The sequence below is a fragment of the Callorhinus ursinus genome, unplaced genomic scaffold (genome assembly GCF_003265705.2).
Source record: "Callorhinus ursinus isolate GAN/ISIS: 27379988/994484 unplaced genomic scaffold, GSC_fseal_2.0 scaffold33, whole genome shotgun sequence".
NCBI classification, from domain to species: Eukaryota; Metazoa; Chordata; class Mammalia; order Carnivora; family Otariidae; genus Callorhinus; species Callorhinus ursinus.
In genome coordinates this window covers 14,489,796-14,513,712 of record NW_027397095.1, presented here as the reverse complement: position 1 = coordinate 14,513,712, position 23,917 = coordinate 14,489,796, and the positions used below count along the sequence as shown (strand labels likewise).

At 48.6% G+C, this 23,917-nt stretch overlaps 1 protein-coding gene across 2 annotated transcripts in view; it reads right to left on the bottom strand.

The window, feature by feature from the left end:
• The window catches only part of KIAA1210 (KIAA1210 ortholog), a 65,663-nt gene that overhangs the window by 30,432 nt on the left and 11,314 nt on the right, over positions 1-23,917 (bottom strand). Inside the window, exons 1-5 of one of the 2 annotated variants that reach the window (XM_025852635.2) lie at positions 15,573-15,808; positions 13,517-13,587; positions 7,508-7,676; positions 2,015-2,090; positions 1,501-1,638 (exon numbers count right to left, since the gene is read on the bottom strand). In XM_025852635.2, the coding sequence (XP_025708420.2) occupies positions 1,501-1,638; positions 2,015-2,090; positions 7,508-7,676; positions 13,517-13,577 (444 nt within the window). In that variant the 5' untranslated portion in view covers positions 13,578-13,587; positions 15,573-15,808. Of the gene's footprint in view, positions 1-1,500; positions 1,639-2,014; positions 2,091-7,507; positions 7,677-13,516; positions 13,588-15,572; positions 15,809-23,917 lie in introns of those variants that run through there. The other variant, XM_073879219.1, reaches the window with a different exon arrangement.

The following is a 23,917-nucleotide window of genomic DNA, read 5'->3' as shown; positions in this document are numbered from 1 at the left end:
GTCTCCCATGCAAAGATCGATCTGATGGTTGATGGCTCAGGTTTGGTTAACACCCCACCCTGTCTTCAGCCCTGTTTCTCAGAAGAGGGACCAGGGGAGCAGGCCAAAGATGTGAGGAGTGGGCCCAAACCAGCCATTTAAGAAAACTTGTCTTTGGACTGTCGTGGTTTTCCCTATCCACCCCTTTCATTGCGAGAGGAAATGCCCCTAGAATCTTTACTTTTAATTTTCAACCCCCTCTCCCCCCAAATCATCCTTCTAGAGCAATGGCATGCCTGCTCTGAGAGTCTCTCTGTTGCTAGGACTAAGAGAAGAGGGAGAGAGGGAGACTTCCAGGACCCAGGTTTCCCCTTCCTTCCTTTCTTTTTTTTAAATAGTGTTTTATTTTTTATTAACATATAATGTATTATTTGTTTCAGAAGTACAGGTCTGTGATTCATCAGTCTTACACAATTCACAGTGCTCACCATAGCACATACCCTCCCCATCTCCATCACCCAGACACCCCATCGCTCCCACCCAGGTTTCCCCTTTCTGCATGTTGAGAAATCACCCTGTAGCACTTGGTCATGTACATCTGGATTTTTGCCACTGGGTGGCAAGGGAGTGTCGCTGTGGAGACAAGCAAAAGCTCGTGTTGGTGTTCAAAACTGAGGATTAGACGTGACTTTTCCTGCTGTGGTGCAAGAGGGCAAGAGTCTGCTGACCTAGGGCCTGCTTTATAACTATAAGATCAGCCCCACTTCTGACAAACTCTGTTTGCTTGTCTGCCCTCGACGGTTAATGTAGACAGCAGAACTTTCACACACGGTACAGAAACCAGAGTGAGAGATATGGGGTCTTAAACAGACGTGTCACCAGTAAGCCCCAGTGACCTTTTGCCAAATGCAAAATCATCAGCTCTTCAGTGGAAAAGGGTCTCCCCCTTGGGTGGCCTTCTCAGTTACCCAGGGATCCTTGGGTATCATCCTGCCCACAAGCTGAGAGAAGGAGGAATGTAGCTGCTTAGGGTGATCTCCCTGACAATATTTCCAGTTCGCCCCTGGAACATTTCTAGATCAGAGCTCCAGAAGAGTCTAACTGAGCAATGGTTAGGGTTATCTGGAGGTAAAAGACTGCTCTATGCATGTGCATAGACTAAAGGTATACCCTTCTCCCTGTTGAGGCAGGCACAAAGAAACTGAATATCTTAAAGCCTGGGATGTTGGAAAGACCGTGGGTTTTGAGGTCAGTGCATCTGGGTCAGGTTTCCAGGTCTACCATTTACTATCTGGGTGAGACTGAGCAATTTCTTTAACCTGTCTGAGTATTCTATCCTCACAAGCAATAGTTTGAGGTAGAGATTAATATTATACCCACTGTAGATGAGGAAAGGAAGGCTCAGAGAGGTCAAGCAATCAGCCCAAGATCACAGAGCCAGTAAGTAGCAGAGCGAGAATTCAAGCATAGGTCTGTCTGTCTGACTCAGCTGCCATACTTGGCCCAATTCCCCTCTATTACCTCAGTGATCTTGGAGTCCCCAGTCCACATTCCACTTCTGGGCACATGAAGGGGCACAGCTCCAAACGTAAGTCCAGAAACAGCTCCATGCACATTACTAGTCCCAGATCTAGGCAGAGTTCTGGAGACTTGAGATCTCTGTAGAAGAACGAAAGAACATGGTGGTTGGGATGCCTGCACATTAACCAACAGTGGAATGTCACCATCCTAAGACTTAACGCATTCTTGGGGTGTGTCAAGTGAATATGGTAATGCTAGCCAACACTGTGTGCTGGGCACTAGGTCAGCGCATCGTGTATTTCTACACTCTCCCTTCTTTACAATAGCCCTCTGGGGTAGAATCAGGTGAGGAGCAAGGCCATATTCCCCCCTCCTTGTTTTTTGGCAGATTGGGATGGGGGCGGGGGGGGGAAGAATGAAAGAGGAGGAGTCTAATTAGGCACTGATGCGAGTTCACTCTTACCTGTAGAGGTCTGCCTCTCTGGGGCTCTGGAGAGGGGCAGATTCTACTTACTGATATTTCAGGCTCAGAATCCAACATGAAGATGCTGTCATGGGACAGGGCTTTGCTGCCCATGCTGCTCCTGGCCCTGAACAGGAAGGAAAAGGTCTTGTAAGAGCAGCCCAAGGGCTGTAGGAACTGAAGACACGTGTATATCCACAGCATGACATATCACAGACACCTCAGAAAGGGGGCAAGGATGCACAGGTGCTGACAGAGAAGGTTTTCCATGAGATATGAAGTGAAAAAATAAAGAATAGTATGCTCTCATTTAATATATATACCCAAGGGCACCTGGGTGGCTCAGTGGGTGAAACGTCTGCCTTCGACTTGGGTTATGATCCCCGGGTCCTGAAATTGAGTCCCGCATCCGGCTCCCTGCTCAGCGGGGTGTCTGCTTCTCCTTCTGCCCGCCCCCATTTGTGCTCTCTCTCTCAAATAAATAAATAAATAATATATATATACCTATATTACATACACATATAGTTTATGTTCATAGAAAAAAATCAAGAAGGATATCCACCAAATAATTAGTGGCAGCTCCCTCTGGGGAATGGCATTGGGGGCAGGGGGAAGGAACCTTAATTTCCTACTTTATGTACTTCTGTATAATTTTGATTTTTTAAATTATCAACACATATCTTTTTTATATAATGGTTTTGAGATATGGTTTACATACCATACCATTCACTCATTTAAAGTGTACAAGAGCAGCAATGCTGTGGAATGGGAGGGAAGACCCTAAGTCTTTCTATTATTAAGGTAAGAGTTATAAAAGATCTTTCACACCCAAATTTCTCTCTAGTGTTTTTGTTTTGATTTAAAATACCAAACATCTGCCCAGATACTGGAGACCCTCATTCACTAGATCTTTTCCTCTTTCACACAAGGGCTCTGGGATACATCTGTCTGATTTTCAAAGCGATCTTATGCACCCACCCCCAGCTTGTTAACCCAGATGGAAATACCTTCTGATTGGGAATAAAACCAGGTTGACAACAATTCAGCATTAGGGCAAATCAGGGGAAAGTTAGAAACAAATGAAGGGCTAACGGCACAAAAGACTCCTTTTGGAATGTTGGGAATATATTTTACCTGTGAAAAATTTCAACCAAAGACATCACAAGAAAAGAAGACTACAGACTAATATCTCTTATGAAATAGATGTAAGAATCTTCAATAAAATACTAGTAATCTGAATCTAGCAACATAAAGAATTATACGCTATTACCAAGTAGAACTTGCAAGAAATGTGAGGTTATCTTAATATATGAAAATCAATGTAATACACCGTATCAACAGAATAAAAACAAAAACTGTGGGGTCATTTCAATAAATACAGAAAAAGCATTTGTAAGATCCAAATACATAATAGATACACTCATGATAAATACTCTCAACCTTGACAGAGGACATCTGTGAGAAACTCTCAGCTAATGTCACACTTAATGATGAAAGACTGAATGTTTTCTCCCTCAGATCAGGGACAAGACAAGGATGTCTGCTGTTGCCACTTCGATTCAACTTTGTCCCGGGGGTTCTAGCCACAAGGCAATTAGGTAAGAAAATTAAATAAAAGGCATCCATATTGGACAGGAAAACGTGAAATTATCTCCAATCATAGATGACACAATCTTGTGTATAAAACTCCTAAGGAATCCAATAAAAACTACTAGAACGAATACATGAGTTCAGCAAGGCTACAGGATAAAAGACCAATATGTAACAATTGATTGTATTTCTATATACTTGCAATGAACAACCCAGAAATGAAATGACAAAAACACTTCCAATTTTCAACATTTACAATAACATCAATAAGATTAAAACATGTAGGAATAAATTTAATGAAAAGTGTGTCAAAATTATACTCTGAGCACTCTAAAACACTGATGAAAGAAGTTAAAGAAGAAAACCTAAGCAAATGAAAAAGCAACCTGTGCTCAGGGCCCTGGAAGCCTTAATCTTGTCAAGATGGCAATAGTCCGCAAATTGATCTACAGATTTGATGTGATCACTATTGAAATTCCAGTTGCCTTTTTTCTTTTCTTTGGCAGAAGTGGGCAAGATAATCTTTAGATTCATCGTGAAATGTAAGGGGCCACAAACTGATAAAACAATCTTGAAAAAGAAGAACAAAGTTGGAGAACTCACACCTGCCAATTTCAAAACTTACTACCAAGCTACCGTAATCAAGACAGTATAGTACTGCCATGAGGATAGACATATAGATCAATGGAATAGAATTGAGAGTCCAGAAATCAACTCATCCATCTATGGTTAATCGATTTGCAAAAAGGGTGCCAAGACCGTTCAATGGGGAAAGAATAGTTTTTTCAACAAATGATGCAGAGACAACTGGAAAGATACATACAGAAGGGAGAAGTTAGACCCTATCTCATACCATATATAAACATGAACTCAAAATGGATCAAAGACCTAAATATAAGAGCTAAAACTCTTAGAAGAAAACACTGGGGGGTATATCTTCATGACCTGGATTTGGCAATGGATTCTTAGAATATGATTCCAAAAGCTTAAGCAACTGAAGAAAAAAATAAATGGATTTGATCAGAATTAAGCTTCGAAGGATACTAGCAAGAAAGTGAAATGACAACCCACATAAAGGGGGGGGGTATTTGCAGATTGCATATCTTTTTTTAAAAGTTTATTTATTTATTTATTTATTTGAGAGAGAGAAAGCAGAGCAAGCGAGAGAGAACACGATTGGGGGGGGAGGGGCCGAGGGAAAGGGAGGAGCAGACGCCCCCCCCCCACCGCCCTGAGCAGGGAGCTTGATGTGGGGCTTGATACCAGGACCCTGGGATCATGACCAGAGCCAAAGGCAGACGCTTAACCGACTGAGCCACCCAGGTGCCCCTGCAGATTGTATATTTGATAAGGGATTCATATCTGGAACACATGAGGAACTCTTACAATTCAATAATAAAAAGATAAATAACCCAATTTTTTAAATGCAAAGGATCTCAATAGATATTTCTCCAAAGAAGATATACAGAGAGCCAACAAGCACATGAAAAGATGCTCAGCCTTTCACTAGCCAGTCAGGAAATATAAATCCAAACCATAATGAAATAGCTACCACTTCAGACCCAATAGAATGGCTAGAAACAAAAACTCAGAGAGTAACAAGTGTTGGCAAGGTTGCGGAGAAGTTGGAACCCCCATGCGCTGCTCATGGGAATGTAAAATGGTGCAGGCAGGCATTTTGGAAAACAGTCTGGTGGTTTCTCAAAAACATGAACATTAAATTACCATATGACCCAGTATCCTCCTAGGCATATACCCAAGAGAAATAAAAACATACATTCATCCAAAAACTTGTACACAAATGTTCACAGCAGCATTCTCCATAATAGCCAAAAGATGGAAACAGCCAATTATCTGTCATCTGATGAACAGATAAAATGTGGTGTATTCATACACTGGAATACTACTCAGTAGGATGAAGGAATTAAGTATTGGATTCATGCTACCACATGGATGACCCTGGAAAACAAAGACATGCTAAGGGAAACAAGCCAGTCACAAAAGGCCACATACCATATGATGCCATTTATAGGAAGTATCCAGAATAAGCAAATTGATAGAGACAGAAAGTAGGTAAGTGATCACTTTGGGCTGGAGTGGGGAGGGACTGGGGATTGAGTGCTAATACGTACAGAATTTCTTTTAGGGAAGGGTGGAAATTTTAAATTAGATAAAATAATTGTTTAAAATTTCATGTGCTTTTTTTGCACTTATTACCTTTATTACAAAACATTTACTGTAATACATGTAGGTTGGCACTTCAAAAAACATTTTTTTTCCCTAAGTAGGGCTCCACGCCCAATGTGGCACTTGAACTCGTGACCCTGAGATCAAGAATTGCATGTTCTACTGAGCCAGCCAGGCACCCCTAAAAAACAATGTTTTGGTTTTTTTTTTGAGAAAGAGAGTGAGAGTGAGCGGGGGGAGGGGAGGAGCAGAGGGAGAGAGAATCTTAAGCAGGCTCCACACCCAGTGCAGAGCCCACTGAGGGGCTCGATCTCACAACCCTGAGATCATGACTTGAGCTGAAATCAAGAGTCTAACACTCAACCGACTGAGGCACCCAGGCACCCCCCTAAAAAACAATCTTTAAATGGTACCCAGAGTAGCAGCTCGGGCACTGTAGGACCAGCCTCCACCCCATCATTGTGAGCCTGTCTGACTGTGGGACATGCACATGGGCAGATCTGATAACCACATGCTCCGAGGACAATCTGGTGTTAGGGGATTAAAATGGCACCCATACTAAGGTAGCTTGGGACCAGCAAGAGGAGAGGAGGCAGATGCCTTCGTACTACCCACTTCTTCCTCTGCCCCCACTCCCTCCTGTCCTCCCCCCACCCCGCAAGCCCTGTGCGCACTTGCCTTCTTAGTGTGGAGAATGCATCAGAACCAATGCACCATCTTGGAGGCAGAGGGACAAGTCGGAAGGGGGAAATGCAGAACTTTAGGAGAGATGGCCCTCGCTGATTTGTAGAGACGAGGCAGAGTAGACCCAAACTCCCCTCTCCCCTCCCCCACCCTCTGGTTTATAGCAGTGCTTGCGTAGGCTCACTGGGAGCTATTGGGTTGTAGTCTATATCACGGCATGATTTATGAGGTATGAAACAAACCCCTCTGTCCAGAACCATCTCCCCCCACCACCAGCAAAGCTATCTGAAATTCCTCACACTCAACGCACTCATGAAGGGCCTCCTGAAGGAGACCGAGGCGCTGTCAGGTTTGCTGACTGTCCCATTTCCAGCAAGCAGAGCCTCGGGGGAAGGGGTCACGGCACAGGTGAGCTCTGTGGGCAGTGCAGATAAAAGTCTGGAATGTTCAGGCCAGGGGAACAGGCCCAAGTGGACCTGCACAGAGGGGGAGCTGACGGAGCCAGGAAACAGCCAGGGGTACCGGATGGTCAGATATGGAAGTGGGGGCGTCACAGATGAAAACTGGAACAGGGGTGGCTTAGAACCAGTCTTCCCCATTCTGGGACCAGTTGCAGCATCTCCCTCCGCCCCCCCCCCCGGCCCCGTCTTCTGGGATGTTGCCTGCTCCTTTTCTTTGCTTGTTTTTACATTAACACAAGTGATTTCTCGCCTTGGCCTCCACCCAGCTCGACCTGGCTTCAGCATCTGAGATTTTAATCACGCATTAAGAGATGGAGCCTCCCCCACGAGGTAAGCACAGGTCTATTAGTCTGAGGGCCAGGCAGGCTAACCAGGCCCGGCTGCCCGCATGAGGCAGGCTGTCTTTACGTTACGGAACAGAGGCCTCCAGCGCCTCACTAGGGGTGGGCCGCATGGGTCACACAGCTGTGACAGGGGAGGGCCGCCCTGGTCTGTCTGCACCCAGCGCTCTCGGGGTCAGGGATGTGCAGCGGCCAACCTACTGAGCTCCGCACCCCAACAATAAGCATCGCTGTGAGCACGGAGAAGGGCCCCCAGGCCACGGCCGCCCACTGGACCTTACCTGGCCTCAGTGCGCTGACCTTCCCGAACCGGCTTCAGAGAAGAGATGTTAATACTGCCGCTGGACAAGCTTGGCTTTAGCCTCCTCCCTCCCGGGGCATCTTCCAGCTCTTTTTTCTTCCTCTTGCCAAAAAGATTCTTGAAAGCTTTGAATTTGGATTTCTTCTTTCCTGGAAGTTAAGGAAGGAGAGTGAGGCAGAGTGTGACAGTGGAAGGGGAGGAAATGGGGCCTTTGTGACAGGAACAAGGACTGTGATCCCAGGTGCCCTGCAGACTTGGTCCTCGCCACCCTTCCCCACCCCGGGGCCCACGACACCACAACACCATGCACGTGGCCTGCTCCCTTCTTCACAACTCCGTAGAACAAAGTGTCTGAGTTCTGGGGAGAGCAGAAGCTCGGGCCCCAGCTTGTGGTCTTTGAGCAGGCCCCTCTTCAGGCCCAACTCACCAGGCATCCACTTGCCTGGCCACCGCAACCATGAACACACACCTCGTTCCTGACCCAAGAAGCTCATTCATCTGCAGCAATTACTGAGCCCACACAAGCACGGGGTGCCCCCCCTGACTTCACACTGGCGTCTGGAGTCACCGCCACCCAGCTGGGGAAGCGAGCTTCCACATGTGAGAAAGCCCCTCAGGACCCCTGGAGTTGCAGGTGGGAGCTGGGACTGGCCAGCTTGTGTGCTGAAAGGATGCAGATCCACGGGGCGAGTGCAATCGGGGCAGTGCAGTCAGGGAAGCTGTCCTGGAGGAGGGAATTTAGGAGCGAGGGAGAGGGCTTGGAACTGGGAAGAAAGGGCCACTGGGCAAAGAAGCTGCCTGTGCAAAAGGCATGACAGAATCAGATACCAAAGGGTTTTGCAGGGAGTGTGTGTATGCATGTGTGTGTGCGTGCATGTGTGTGAGCATGTGAGTGCGTGTGTGAGTGCATGCATGTGTGCGTGCTTGAGTGCGTGCATACGTGTGTCTGCGTGCGTGAGTGCACTATGTGCACTGTGTGTGTTCTTCCATTTTTGCCGGTTGGTTTGGATTATCTAGGGGGCTACTGCCCTCTGCACCTGCAAATAATTGCAAGTTTGCGCTATCTACATTAACCACCAGGGCAGAGGCAAAGCATTGGAGCTTTAAATGCTCCTAAGGCTTTGTTAGGGCTTTTTTTAGTTTCCTAACAAGCCCATGTATCTTTACTGGGGCTCAGCAGAAGAAGGACGAGGAGAGGGGAGTGCGTGCTGCATTCTCCAGAGGGAAAGAATCAGCTCTTACTGCTTTCACACGCCATAATTTACCAGCATAGGTGTCTCATCCCAATTCCCAACAGTCTGGTCTCTGGAAGGCCTCTTGCCAGCCCAGCAATGTTGCCCTGGCAGGGAAGGGCCCAAGCAAGGGAGTTGCCAATGGGGCTGCCATTAGAAAGGCTTAGTGGTGTAACGGAGAGTGCCACCCAAGAGTCAGAACAGCCTGGAATCCTCGACTTGGCTCTGCTATCAATTAGCTCTGTGACTTTGGGTAAGTCACTCAACCTCTCTGGAACTCAGCAGGAAAATGAAGGGATCACACCAGTCAGCATCTCCCAAAGTGCGTTCAGAGGGCTATCATTGGTCTATTGCATGAGAAAGGGATCTGCGGGCCAGTCATTCTGAGAAACGCTGGATTCAGCGAAGTTTAAGGCTCTGCTTTCCAACAAGACTTTTCTGGAACTTCAACATGCCTATGTGAACAGAGAAGCTTTAAGATACTGGGCAGCAATGTTGTCTCCCAAATGCATGTAAGCAGAATGTCTGGCAAAACACACTATGGGAAATGCTGAACTAAGATTCCTTCTAGCTCTGGAATCCTATGGCCTATGAGAAAGGTTTCTAAACTTCAAGAATTGAAGGGACACTGGCATTCAGTCCAGTGTCCCACCAGTCACAACAATCAACCCTTCTCTCTGTATGCCTAAAACTTGACTGTTGGCCTTCCAAGTTTTACACCTGAATGCCCTCTAGTCTGCCTATCCATCCATGCATCCATCCATCCATCCATCCACCCATCCACCCATCCAACAAATATTTAAGACCAAGCACTTACTATGTTTTGGGTATCAATGAGAAAGGAATAAGATACAGTTCTGTGTCTTAGCTACTGTTCCCCACATCAAGGCTGTAGGCAGGCCCTCTTTTGCATCCCCTTCAGCAACCAGCACTGTGAAAGGCATGCAGTAGCTCCCAAGGGACAACTGAGTCCATTGAGGGATGCAGAATACCAACACAGCTGTCACTTTCCTTAAATTAAGGTCGCCAAGCAGAATCATCCTTAAGCATCCTATAATTTAAACACTGGCCTTTGTCAGGGTTGATATAAGTTGTAAAAAGTGGAGGTAAAGAGCTTAGCATAGGGTCTGGTATGGTGCAAGTGCTAATAACTGTGAGCTAGTACTAGGGAATCAATAATTACTTGTTTCCTTTAAAAAAAAAATTTTTTTTTACATAAACTCTACACCCAACGTGAGGCTTGAACTCACGACCCTGAGATCAATGAGTTGCAGGCTCTACCCACAGAGTCAACCAGGTGCCCCGATAATTACTTGTTTATTAAGACCAGATTCAATTCTATCTGTAGAATTGGTCTATCAGTTCTATTTATCTATAGATAAGATGAAGCAGCCCCATATCTATCAATCAGTAGTGATCTGTACAGTATAATGATTAGAAGCAGAAGCCAGCGTGGGGTGGGGCAATGCAAGAAGACAGAGGACTATATGCTTGATAATCCCTATTTAAGTAACTCCTGTTTGGAATGGCTTGGGCCATTTCTCATCTACTAGGATGTACCTAAATAGGGTCATGATGGGGACCAACTTGGCGATTCTACCTACGGATAGAAAGAATAAAACACGAAGATACAGCAGGAAACATATTTTTTTCAAGTTTCCTTCTATAATTTTTTTTCAGGAAGAGTTCAACTAATTTCTATAATGATAAATTATTTATTTATTTATTTTTTAAAGATTTAATTTATTTATTTGAGAGAGAATGAGAGATAGAGAGCACGAGAGGGAAGAGGGTCAGAGGGAGAAGCAGACTCCCTGCTGAGCAGGGAGCCCGATGTGGGACTCGATCCCGGGACTCCAGGATCATGACCTGAGCCGAAGGCAGTCGCTTAACCAACTGAGCCACCCAGGCGCCCTAATGATAAATTATTTAGAACGATGCTTGGGGGTGGCTTGAAAATGGTCGAGGATTACTATACTATACTAATTGCTATGATCAGTTCTTTGCTGGAAAAGATTTATCAACTGGATCTCTTGGGGGAAATGCCCTTATTTGTAGTATTTGCCTATTTCTCCGGTGTAAAAGTCCCTGCCAGTTTTCACCCAGAACAAATAAGATTTATTGATTCTTGGTGGGTGGTCTCCTTCCGGTCTTCTAAAAGAGGAACAACTTTATGCTCAGAGTGTTTAGAAACATAGTGATCATTGCCCCTCTTGCTTCAAAATCCCCGACTAGAAGGGAGGAGGGCAAACCTGCTTCTCGCAAACCAGCAAAAAGGCAGAGATGAGAGAATCAGTGGCTAGTAGCTGCACTTGTAACGCAATCTATAAACATTTAATAATTGAATAAAAACACTTCCAATAAACATTCGGGCTCCAAAGCTGAACGTACCAAGCATAATCATCGTATGGGCAGACAAAATTAGGCACTAACACTTTTTTATGTCCCTAAATCAGCAAAATGACTGGTCACTTTAGAACCATAACAGGGGCTAACATTTAATGATGCATGTATTTCAATTTCCGTGCCCCCCCCCCAGTTTTCCATTTTTGCTGGCCAAAAACAACAACCTATTTTCCCATGAGGATCCAAAATACCTTAAGTAACATGTGTCTCTTTCAATTATGGGCACTAGAAGGAAAATAATGTTTCCATTCGTCCCTGTGGGCTAGCTCTGAGTATGTGGGCATGGGGGGATAGAGCTCTGTTGGTAGAGCTGGGGGTGCACCAGGAGATGGTAACCACCATGGTGGGTTGGTGGCTCACTGACCTCAGGCAGTAACTAGGAAGCTAGACACGGCCTTACCGAGCAACCCATTGCCACACATCCAATATCAACTGCAAGAGTCCAAGTCTTTGGCCTGTTTTGGCTTAGGAGACCTCCCGAGCCCCATCCACATCAGACCCCATATGTGGAGATTGGCCCTGAGAAATAGATACAAGTCTGGGAACAGTCCACAAGCTATGTATTCTGAAACCCCACTGAAATCTGAGAGAGTTGCCCTATATTCAAGTGTATGAAATGGCCTTTCAAGCTCTCTTTTGTAAAGGGGTGCCTTCAAATTACCAGCAGCTGAGCCCTGCCCAGGCTGGTTTTCAAAAGAAGCTGAAGTGCCAAAGGCTAGATAGACCTAGGCAGCGGGTCGCGGTCGCAACCCACGTTTGTATCCAGCAATGTTTATGTAGGCCACCTCCACACTGGGTAACAAGTGCCCCTGCCAGGTACCGCAGTGGTGGGCAGTGAGCTGCCGGCCGCCAGCTTCTGGACTTCTCCTATAACAAAGCCACTGATTTCCCTGTCCGAGCCCAAGGACTACGTATTCCCAGACAGGAGCTCTCAACAACCTCATCCAATGAAGGTCATGTGTCACATGCCAGAAAACAGCCCACGAAAAGCAGTTTTCCCCCCAGAGAGGAAAACACCGTTAACTCCAATGAAGAAATCATTGCTTCTGGGTTGTATATTTGCTTATCTGCCGTGCACACAGGCAGCCCGCCTGGGTTGAACTTAATGGGGCTTTAAAAATGCATCGCATGACAGTGACCTTGTTCTCTTGCATCGCTGCTTAGAAAGAAAACATTTCTATCTAGCCTTTCTCTCCATCAACCTCCAAACAGCCATGCTATTCTCTCGCTAGCAACGACTAGCTCTAAAAACGTACCCAACCGTCTGATCTTTTAAAACAACGAAATCTTGTGAACAGAGAAAAGGCATTTCCTTACCTTCACTCTTCATCAAGATGCACCGCATTGCCACCTTCTTTTGGAGGCATCTGTCTAGCTCATATCCAAAAAGATACGTCAGTTGGTTTAGTAGGGGGCTGCCTTGGTGAAGAGGCCTATCATTCATTTTTTTATCCATTCATTGATTGAGTATTTGCGGGATCTAAGGACTCTCTCTCTGAGACCCAATACAAAACAATGGTGACACCAAAACGAAGCCCCAAGCCCTGCCCTCAAGGATCCGTGCACCAGATTCAGCATTCCCTGCCCCACATCAGCCCCACATCAGCAGTAAAAGCAGGCCTCTAGGAAGCCACAAGAAGGTTCCATTCTGTTCTTCCGGATCAAGTCTTCCACATCATATGCCACTTCAACAAAAATTGGAGAACAACCCAGTGAACTGTTGCATTTAGTCCTATCTTTAAATTCAATGTCTTATTTTATGTCTGATGGTTCCTTTGCAGTGGAGGGATGTCGATGAGGCTTATCACTATCTAGTGACTTTTGCCTCCCTGAACTGATACTCACTCGCGGTTACATATCGCTCCTAGGTGGCCCCACAATTTAGGGAATGGACACACATCTGAGTAAGTTCTGCAAAAAGAACTTTTGTAAATTGAGTCCCACTTACAGAAGCCTGTGGTGGCATCTTTGGTTTGTATTCCCCCTTTATTCCTCAAATTACAAAAAAATCTGAATTACTCTCTACAGTAAAACCTCAGTTGAATCGCTCAGGTCATGGTCTGCTACAAATTTTTTTTTCTAATTAAGCAGAAACATCTCTCCTGCCTTAGTAAGTAGAAACCAGTAACCATCCCCAAAGAAGACTGCAGGGCCTCGGACAAACCTTGTGATATCAGAGTTGGACCCCGCAAAAAAGAGGCAAAAAAAACCCTGCAAAGTAAATGCAGACTGAGTCTAATGTTATTAGAAATTTGATATGAACTCGTTTGCTTGTGGCTTCATTTTTTCCTAGGGTTAAAAACAGTAAACGAATCTAGTTCTAGTTGGCAAGATTCCACTGGGCTACTTACCCTCATCACCTGCCTCCAGAACTTCCAGACTTCCAGAACCTTCACTTAGTGATTCAGCCATAGTAGGATCACTAAAGTAAAATATTGAGTGAAAAAGCAAAAGATCATCATTTGATATCCAGGGCCTAACACACTCATTTTACCTTACCCTTTATCCTTCCATTAGATTCTTAAACCATTCAAGGAAAACCAAAGAATTGCCATGAGAGCGAATTACCCTTCCTTTAAAAAAAGCTCATGAGGGGCGCCCGGGTGGCTCAGTCATTAAGCGTCTGCCTTTGGCTCAGGTCTCGATCCCAGGATCCTGGGATCGAGCCCCGCATCGGGCTCCCTGCTCGGCGGGAAGCCTGCTTCTCCCTCTCTCGCTCCCCCTGCTCGTGTTCCCTCTCTCGCTGTGTCTCTCTCTGTCAGATAAATAAATAAAATCTTTAAAAAAAAAAAAAAGCTCATGACTTCATTTATATGAAATGTCTAGAACAGGGAAATACACAGAAATATACATGCAAAAATGTTTATCATTGCATTGTTTTAAATAGCCAAAAATGGGAAGCAATCCAAGCGACCATTAAAAGGCTAATTCTCCCATGACTCTGATTCTATGTCATGGGAGAATCATCTGTCCTTACGCTTTTCTCCATCAGTACAGATAATCAATTGAGCATCAACTGTAAATTTCCCATTCAATATAGCCTTCTAGCAAAAGCTAGGGCTGACAGGTCTAGGGAAACATGTCTGTGGATAACCAGATCTTTAAAAATTAACGCTGACATTTTTGATGGGAGTTTGTGTGGGTTGGGAAGGGGGCTCTGACCAGCAAGCACCCTAACCCAGAGAAAGGATGCTATATTCATACACAGCTGGGAAGCTGTAGAGAGGCCGGCAGAGCTGGGCCTCATAAGAGCTCCCCCTAGGGTCTTGATCCGACCAGTTGAAGGACAATCAAGTGGGGGTTAAGTAGATTCTGGAGCCCCCTTTCCCACCCTAGATCTGCTCAGCTCCCAGACATAGTCAAACTGCCACTGCTGTTTCGTGGACGGATTCCAGGCCAGTCTTGTCTTGCCCTCCAGCCATACGCCCCGATACATCTCCGGAAGTAGAGAGGGACGCCCATAGGCTCTGAGGTTAAGGCGGACTTGAGAGGTCACCAGCAAGAGTGACTGAGGCCTTGGAAAGTGAACGCTTCCAAACCACAGTGAGGGCTGACAGGGCCCTGGTGTCGAGGTGGCTTCAGACCCTCTCACTTTGAAGTCCTGTGATTTCCCATGGTGTGAGTTCTTTCTTACTGTGATGAGTGATAAACCCAACTCGCTCGATGACAGGTGTGTCCTGGCTGGCCTTGGCTGAAAAGTACTGACACTATGTTCAAGTCACTCAAACTCTATTAGCCAATATCACAATTCCGCCTGAAGATGACTTAATCCCAAGCCCATACAATGCTCCCTAATTCTCACACACAACGTGTTCCACCTGGAGATTTGGGAGGAGCAAAGGGATGGAGAAGGTCAGAAGTCCCTCAGAAATCCCGAGGGAGGACAGCAGCACCCCTGCCCCGACACTAAGGAAGGCTTTTTACACCATGGGGAAAAAAAACTCTCTGAGCTTTGGAGAAGTCCATAGAAAAGGAGCCTGTTGTCCAAAATAGCAGGCCGCAGTAGGCTAATATTGTCCTTAACCCACCACTGGCAGGGGTAGAAGACAGCAAAGCAATAACCAAAGAGGAAAATAGGGAGGCCAAGAGAGAGAACAATGAAAGAGGACACCTTGGTGGCATCTGAATCCCTTAGAGCCGTGAATAGAATCACTCGATTTGACTAACTCTCGAGTGCAGACTGTCTCCGATCCTTCCTCGCACACTTGCCGCATCCTCCTAAGCGAATCCCAAGGACCCTGAAGACAGCACCACCATCAGCTGAGCTGTCTCCCTGTCTCAACCAACCACCCACCCACCCAACAAAGCGAAACACACATGGCTCCCCTTGATTTGAAATTCTCTTCCCGTTACCACCCCCTTTCTTACCACCCCAAAACTTTAAAGGGTTATGTCATCTATACTTACTAGCCTTATGTCTTCACTTCTTAGTCTCCCGGGCTCTCTCTCTGAATTGAGGCTTCCGACCCGAACTCCTTCCAAAGCACTCCACCAAAATGGCTCTTAGAAATGCCACTGCAAGTCCCCTGACTTCCCAGCAACATCTGACACGCCCTCCTTTTTGCATAATTTTATCACTTCGCCTTACTGACCATCACACTCCCTTAATTTTCCTCCAACCTCATTGGCTGATTCTTCCTCAAGCTCCTTTGCTTGATCTTCCTCCTCTCCCTAGATCTGAAATGTTGTAGCCCCTAAAGCCTCTGTCCTTGGCCCTCTTTATCTATGACTGTTTCCTAAATCAGTGCCATTCAGTAGGAACATGAACGTGAGCCACCACTGCAAGCCACAAGTGTTGTTGCAAAATTCCTAGTAGACGTATTTTAAAAAGCCAAAAGAAAACAGGTGGGGTTACTTTGACCTCAGTAGAGCCCAAACATTACCATATTTTATTTAACTCAACAGAACCAAAACATTTTACGTTCTTTTTTTTTTTCCCCCGTGCTAAGTCTTTGAAATTCGGTTCGCATTTCACTCAGGCGGCACATCTCAATCGGAGCTGACCAATTTCGAGTGCTCGAAGGGCACACGTGGCTAGGGGCTACCACATCCTAAATGATCTCGTTCAGACTTGAAGTACCATCTCTACACTGGACTCCAAAGTGTCTCTCTCTAGACTGGATGTCTCCTCTGTACCCCATGGCCCTATAACCAACTGCCTAGCCAACACCTCCAACTAACAGTGTGTGGAACTCTTGCTTCCCCTCATACCCACTCCTTCCCCCACCCCAGTTTCCCCCCACCCCGCTCCAAAAAATGCCACTAACCAAATGCTCAGACTGAAATTTAGGAGCTCTTGATTCCTCTCTTTCCTTCGTATGCCACATCGAATCCGACAGTAAATCCTGCGAGTCCTCCTTGCGTGTGTTTCTGGAATCTGACCCTCTCTGGCCCCGTCTAAGACACCATTATCTTGTTGCTGCATCACTACAATGACCTAACCAGTCCCCCTGCTTCCTCGTCTGCCTCCTTTTTCTCCACACAGTGGCCACATCAGTCCCACCAGCCCCCTGCTCGAAACCCCCCAGTGACTTGCCATCACGCTCAAAGTCCCAGCTCCTTACTCCCCGACCCAGGCCTTATGTGATCTGGCCCCACGCTCGTGCCCCCCTGACCGCCGATCCTGTTACCCTCCTCCTTCCTCTCTCTGCTGCAGCCTCACTGGCCTTCTCACCACCACCCAACACACCCAGCCCCTTTTGATCTCAGGACCTTGGCACTTGCGGTTCCCTTTGCCCGGAGGGCTCTTTCCCCGGCTAGTTGCACAACTGACTCCTTTGTAGCTTTCAAGTCAGCTCAGATGTTCCCTCCCAGAGAAGACCTCCATGACCATCCTGGTTAGAGCCTCCAGTCTCTCTCCATCACATGACCCTTTATGAACATCCTTATAGCACTCAGTACTACCTAAAACCATATTCTGTAGTAATTTACTTGTCTCTTGTCTGTCTTCTCTCCTGGAATGTAAATTCCATAAGGTCAGGGGCTTTGCGTATTCTGTCCATCACTGGATCTCCTAGCCCCTAGAATGGTACCTAGCACACAGCAGGCCCTCAATAAATGTTTGGTGCACGAATGCCTAAATTCAATTAAAAAAAAAAGGGGGGGAAGTAACATAGGAGCCGTCTTCGCGGTCAGAAATTTCCTAGAAGTAGAGGTATGCTGTAGGAGCGCTTGTCCTGGGGGGGACCCCCTTGTTTTCCCAGCTTTGCAGGGCCTTCCTTCCCTCCTAGTGAGGTGGGCCCCACTCCTAGGCTGTTCATCTATGCAGAACCAAGCACGCTCGGGCCCCTCCTGCCCGTGGTGTAGAGAATCTACTCCTACACGTCCCAGGCACGAGAACCCTGGGTGTGGAGCCCCACTCGGCTGGCCTAGGCCCGGAACCTCACAGAGGAAGCTTCAGGAACAGATACCCTGTTACAGCCCTCCACCTCTGGCAAAACTCCTTTCCTGTTGGCCTTGGCTGACCTTAGTAACCAGAGCTTTGCTTCCCAAGTACCTCCTCACAGAGGCGTATTGTATTTCTTTCACGTCTCTCGTGATGGCTAATCTAAATCTAAAGTGAATTGGTTCCCTCGTTAGACCAGGCCTCTTTAAAAATGGCCTTTGGGCCACGTCCTCTGGTCTATACTTTTGTGTATGAATGATACTTAGCAAAAACTGCTGTCACCTCATTGGTATCTCAAAAAAGTCACAATGTTTGGTCTTGATTGTGAGCCTCCCCAGCTTCAACTAGTTCATCAACTTCCTGCTGCCGGCAGGGTAAGAGCCAAGTCCTTGACTCTCGAGGCCTTCCGCAATCTGGTGTTCCCTGCCCCTCTCCGTTGTACCAGAAGTCCACCCCCCACTCATGCCCTCACGCCCAGAATTCCCCGTCATTCCCCAGACGCACCAGGTGCTCTCACGTTCGGTGCTCTGTCCACTTGGCCTAGAACGTCAACTCCCTCATCCCCACATCCTTACAATCTTACCTGTTCCTCTAGACCCAGCTCAAAGGTCACCACCCGCACCCCATGCTCTTGGCCCTTTGCGCATGCTTCCGTCGCGGCTGATATAGCCTTGAAGACAGGGACCGTGTCTTGCCCACCCGGACGTCACCAACACCTAGAACGAGGCCAGGCGCGCAGAAGGCGCTCGCTGCGTGTTTTTCCGGATGGACGAACACAGGAGCAGGGAGTAGGGGTGCTGCCGCGACAAACAGGAAATCGGTAGGGAAAGCGGTCCCCTTTTTTAAACACATGGGGACAATATGAGACACACTTTCAGTAAAAATCCCCTATGCACAAAATCCATGAAGAAGTTGGCAAGCCGAGTAGGGAAGGAGGAAAGAATGTATGTTTTTATCCAGTAAATGAGAGGTCTTCAGAACCACTTCCAAGGAGCATGAAGTCATGTCATGACGGGCATCAGGAAACCCCGCCCAGCAGGGATCTAAAGTTTCATTATCGGTCATCGTTTAAATGCTTGCTTGCTCTCGGCCGACCCTAGATGCTTAGGCCTCGCGGCTGCCTTTTGCTTCTCAGCCTGTCTGACTTGAGGGCTGAACACGGGCTCTGTGGGGGCTGGGGAGAGAGAAGCAACAAGGGAATAACGCCTGTCTTCCAAGGCTGTTGCAATTTTTTAACCACAGCCTGGTTCAGGTTCAAGAACTCAAAAGACTCTGCTTGACAGCTTTGCCGGCTTTCCAGAGTGGGGAAGGCTAACAGAAAGCAGCTGGCGTCGTTTTGTAGCAAATAATCTGGCAGGCTGAAATGCTTTTCGTGGAGTCTGTGGTAGTCAGAACTCTAAGCGTGTGTGCCCTGTAAATCCCTTCCCCTGGAGTCTGGGTGGGCCTGACCTAATCAGGCAAGCTCTTTTTAAAAGCATGTCCAGAGGTCAGAGAAGTCAGAGAGATGTGAAGCCACGGCAGACACTCTCCTGTCGGGCTTGAAGGGCCAAACCGCTATGTCGTGGGGAGTGAGGACCACGTGGCAGGGCCTGGCAGGTGGCCTCCGGCCACTGAGAACAAGCCTTGGCTGACAGCCAGCCAGAAAGTGGGGGACCTCAACCCTACCATCTCAAAAGCCTGAATTCTGCCACCCACCAGCTCGTCTGGAAGAGAAGCTCCGACCTCGGATGGGTCCTCAGCCACGGCTGATCCTCTCAGTGCTGCCTCGCGAGCCCTTGACGTACACAGTGCCGGGGCTCCGGACTCGCGGACGCCGCGAGGTGGCACATTTGCGTCATGTGAGACACTTGTTACACAGCAATAGGACACGAATACAAGTCCTACGGGAACCAGCTCTCGCTGAGGAAGAAGGCAGAAGCAGGGTAGGTTTGGAGCCACGGAAGATGAAACACAGAACTCAGTAAGCAGCCCTTGGGATTCTTTGCTCCCTTCCCCCAGCCCAGTTAGCTCTAGAACTTCTGCTTGCATATGCTCCCGGGAGCAGATGTGAGCCCCCTCGCGCTATCCTGGGTCAAGGGAAACAATCCTGCTGGTCATTTAGCCTGGCTCGGAGAGCCCTTGGCAGAAAGTGCCGCATGGCTTTGGGGGCACCTTAGGTGATGTGACATCTTCAATGACTTCCGCAAAGCCCCGCCTCCAAGTGCCCATGGGCGCCAGGAGGAAGACATATGAGGGATAGAGGGTCACTTCTCTACACCCCACACCCTCACCTACGGGTGTCTGACCACCACAACCATCGAGCAGATGGCTAAGCACGCTCTAGGGGACTCCTGCCGCAGACACCTGCTCTAGAGAAATTGTCACCCGGGCCTTTCTCCCACTCCAGGAGGCCAGAGAAAAATGCAAGCCTGCCACCCTCCGTGTCCCCACCATAGATAGGGAAGCCCATTTCAGGAAGACCTCTTAGCACCCTGCTTGTGAGCCAGGAAGCGTGGAGACTTGTCCCAGAGACTGGAGGCGGCCTCAAAAGAACATGTGTCTCGGCGGGAAGACCGCTTTAAAATTTCTGTGGAGATACGTCCCTCTGCCAGAAGAGAGCAAGAGGAAAGATTCCCGCCCCCCTTATCTTAAGGGGGCACCTGCAAGAGCTGCACTGGATTGCAGCTTCTCCTCCTCCTCCTCCTCCTCTTCTTCTTCCTTCTTCTTCTTCTTTGTGCCTTTTCCTCCTCCCGTGCTTCCATTTCAAAGGTCTTTAGCTTGCCTCCAGGTCTGCCTTTCCTTCCTCCCCATTGCACCTCAACCCCCCAGGGTAAACCAGCAGAAGCTCAGAAAGACCCAACTCAGGCCACCCCTAACACCTTAGATCCTCAAGAGGTCAAAAATGCAAAGAACTTGGCCGAGAAGTTTCTTTCTGCCATCTCTCCAGTGGCCTCAAAGCCTAGCTGATGGGGAGTCTCATTCTGTCTCGTCAGTCCACATATCCTACGATTCAAGGCTCTGTCCTTGCGGTCAGGGACAATTAATATTACACGGTGAACACAACGAACGAAATTGCAGAGCCCTGCTCCGTGCCAGGCAAGCACTGTGAAAGCTGTTTCTTCGTGTGTTCTTTACTGAAGCCTCACAAGAGCCCTATGAGGTGGGCATTGGTGTGTCCATCCCTGTTTCCCAGGTGGGGAAACTGAGTCTCGCTGACATGAGGTCATCTGTGCAGAAGTAATAGAGCTAGGACTCAAATCCAGTTCTGGAGGATTTCGGAGACCGTGGTTCGACCACCACACTCTCCTTCCTCCTAACTTGGCAAAATCTGGTAAGCATTAAATGCCCACCCTCTCCTGCCCCCAAAGAATCTCACATGCTGGTCTATGACAGGACCCGAAAATAGGACAACTAGGAAGGTCACTCTCAGCCCCTAACGTCTTTGCCAAGATTCACTGGCCAGTTTAACAATGAAGAATCCTGCCCCAAATGGCTCACTGGCCACACATATTACAATGAGCCATCACACAGTATTAAAGGGGACACGTCTGTCGCATGGGCCCCTTGGGTGGCCAGGCTGAAGTAGGGTCCCAGCCAGGGGAGCAGGAAGCATGGGGACCCTGGACGACTCAAGGGAGAGCCAGAATTGAGTCAAGGGGCCCTGAGGATGGACTTCACAGCTTTAAGGGTGTGTCAGGTGCCCAGAGCTCTGGACTCAACCTCTCTGCCAGTGCTCAAGACCATCCCAAGCGGAGTGTGCCTGTGGTTTTTTGGTTTATGAGGTATTTGTTGTGGTTGCTGTTATTACAGCTCCTGGCGGTCAATAATCCATCAGTTTTGGGGAGGGGGTGTGAAAAATTTCCAAGGGGGGGGAGAAAGGCAAAAGGAGAAAGGGGGTGGCAGTGCTGGCGTGGGGCGTGAGCTCTTCGTGGCTGGTTGGAGTCTGCGGGCTATGGCCCGGATGCTTCCTGGCCTTTGAATTCCAAAGGCCCCTAGAAGATGAGACACGGGTAGTCATTTTCTGCAGGGGGTGGGGGAGGAGGTAGGGGAGATAAAGGAGGGAGAAAACCCGGCCCCAGGAATGTGCCGCCATGCCAAGCTGCGCTATCTGTACCTTTTATGAAGGCAACTTGTAGCTTTTTGGTTTCATCTTCAGGCCCTTTAAGCCCACGGGGTGGGGGCTGGGGAAGGCAATCTCAGCTTTGCCTCATGGTTATGATAACTAGCTCTTGGCCTCCCAGTTCTGAAGGGCAGGGCACAGAGGTCTCGGAATGCACTGTGCCTTAACAGGGAAGGGGTGGGTATGGGGAAGGGGGAGGCCGCTGTCCACAAAGGGCACATGCCCCCTGAAATACACACCCAAGAATCTGAGAGCCCTGGCTCTTCCCGGTTAAGGTGATATCTGAGAGCCCGAGGCCCCAGATTTCCTTAGCCCTTAACCCCACCCAGAGCCCTGCAGCCAGGCAGAGGCAGCTGCGGATTTGGAGTCGCAGGAAGGGCTACGAAAAGGTTCCCTGATCCCCAAATCTCTCCCTTTCCCCTAGCCATGGCATTGACCTCTCTTTCCACATGGCCTCGGATCCCCACCATTGGAATCACTCCCTCTGAACCAGGCCACAAAGTCAGAACCATCTTTCCCAAGGCCCCTCTCTTTGCTATCCCAAAGTCTTTATGCAGACCTACTACGGGCTCAGAGCTGCAATGACGAAACACAGCAGTTAGCGCTTACTGGATACTTAATACGGGCACGCGTCATCTCATTCGATCCTCGGAACGATCCCATGAGGCAGTACTATTTATTCTCCATCCTCCCCATTCTGCAAATGAGGGAACCCAAAAGGCTAAGTAACTGCCCAGGGTCACGGGCAAGTCCACGGGCAAGGCGAGGTCATCTGACTCCAGGGCCCATGCGTGCTACATAAAACGACCCACTCTCTGCTGACGAGAAACAAGCACATGTGAAAGATTTGGGAACCGTATCTGATTAGGAATCAGAAGGCCTGGGTCCTGATTCTGCCCTTCCAACAGATTATCTTTGTGGCCCTGCCACAAAGCCACACCTCCTCCAAACTGGGCCTCAGTTCCCACATTTGTACCATGAGGAGGTGAGACTAAATTACCACGTGCTCTCTTATGGTATTTTATGACAAGGACCCAAAGGCTAAACTCTAGGATACTGACTAATAGGGGAGGGGTCTGTAGGCCCCAAGAGTCCGTGCGTTGCCAAGGCGGGCGGGGAGCAGCAAAGCCAAGCCAGAGAGCTAAGATCTCGAAGTCAAAGAACAAGGGAAGGTGAGAGGGAAGGGAAAGAGCAGATGGAAGAATCGGGGAATGGAAGGCGTGTGGCCACAGAAAGTTCTAGAGGGTGATTTTGTGGGCGCCTCCGTTTAAAGCAGCACAAGGCTGGAGGAATCGCAAAAGGCCTGAGAGATGAGCCCCACCTTAAGACGGGCCATCTCCTGGGCAGAAAAGTTTGTCCACTTAAGCACTGAGGCACCCACTTGAAAGTCAGCATAGATGAGTTGGGGTGGGGGCGGGGGCACAGAGGGCCGGTGGCAGCCACAGACTCCGGGCCACCGGGAAGAGCCTGAGAACCCTGGCCCAGGATGATGTGCTCAGGGCAGTGAGGCGCGGGTGATGCCCGCCTCCCTTACATCCCTTCTGCCTGGGGTCAGGTCTGCTCTCACGCCTCTCCGGTCCAGTCTCTGGAAAAGAAGCCAGAAGCTCCTGGACCAATACCAACAGGCCACAGGAAGGAAGCTCTAGCACCGGGGATGCCAGGCGGCAACCGATTGGAAAATGGAGTGGCCCAGAGCCTGGCGCTAGGCCAGACACCAGGAGGGCAGAGAAGGAGGGACCCCCCTGAAGGACGGCCCGGAGCCAGGCCAGGCTAGAAGGCCGCTAGTCGGGGAGGAGAGAAAGGCCCAGATGGCCAAGGGCAGAGCAAAGATTCCTGGTTCCCTTCTCCTGTGTCCACCTCCGGCCGCAGAAGCAGAGAGGAACCCAAAGCACAGAGTTTTCTCAAGGCCTCCTCTCGCCCGTTCATCCCCTCACTCCGCCCGCGCCGTTCCCGGCAGGGAGAGGAACAGGGTCGCCACTTGGAAGAAGTCAGCAGGGTGCGCACAGCTCTTTCCAGTAGGGCCACCACCTCAGGGGGAAGGAGAGCGGCAGGGAGAACCTGGAGAGCAGAAATCTCCCGAGCTTCCTTAAACCTGAAGAATCTCGGGTCAGAATGGCCTAGGAGAAGAAGAAGGTGCACTGGGGGGAGCGCCCGGGAGGAGCGCTTCAGTGGGGGTGGGAGACACCTGGACCCTCCCCCGCCATGGACACCGCTCTGTTGCCCTGGCCCCTTCCCCCCCATGGACACCGCTCTGTTGGCCTGGCCCCT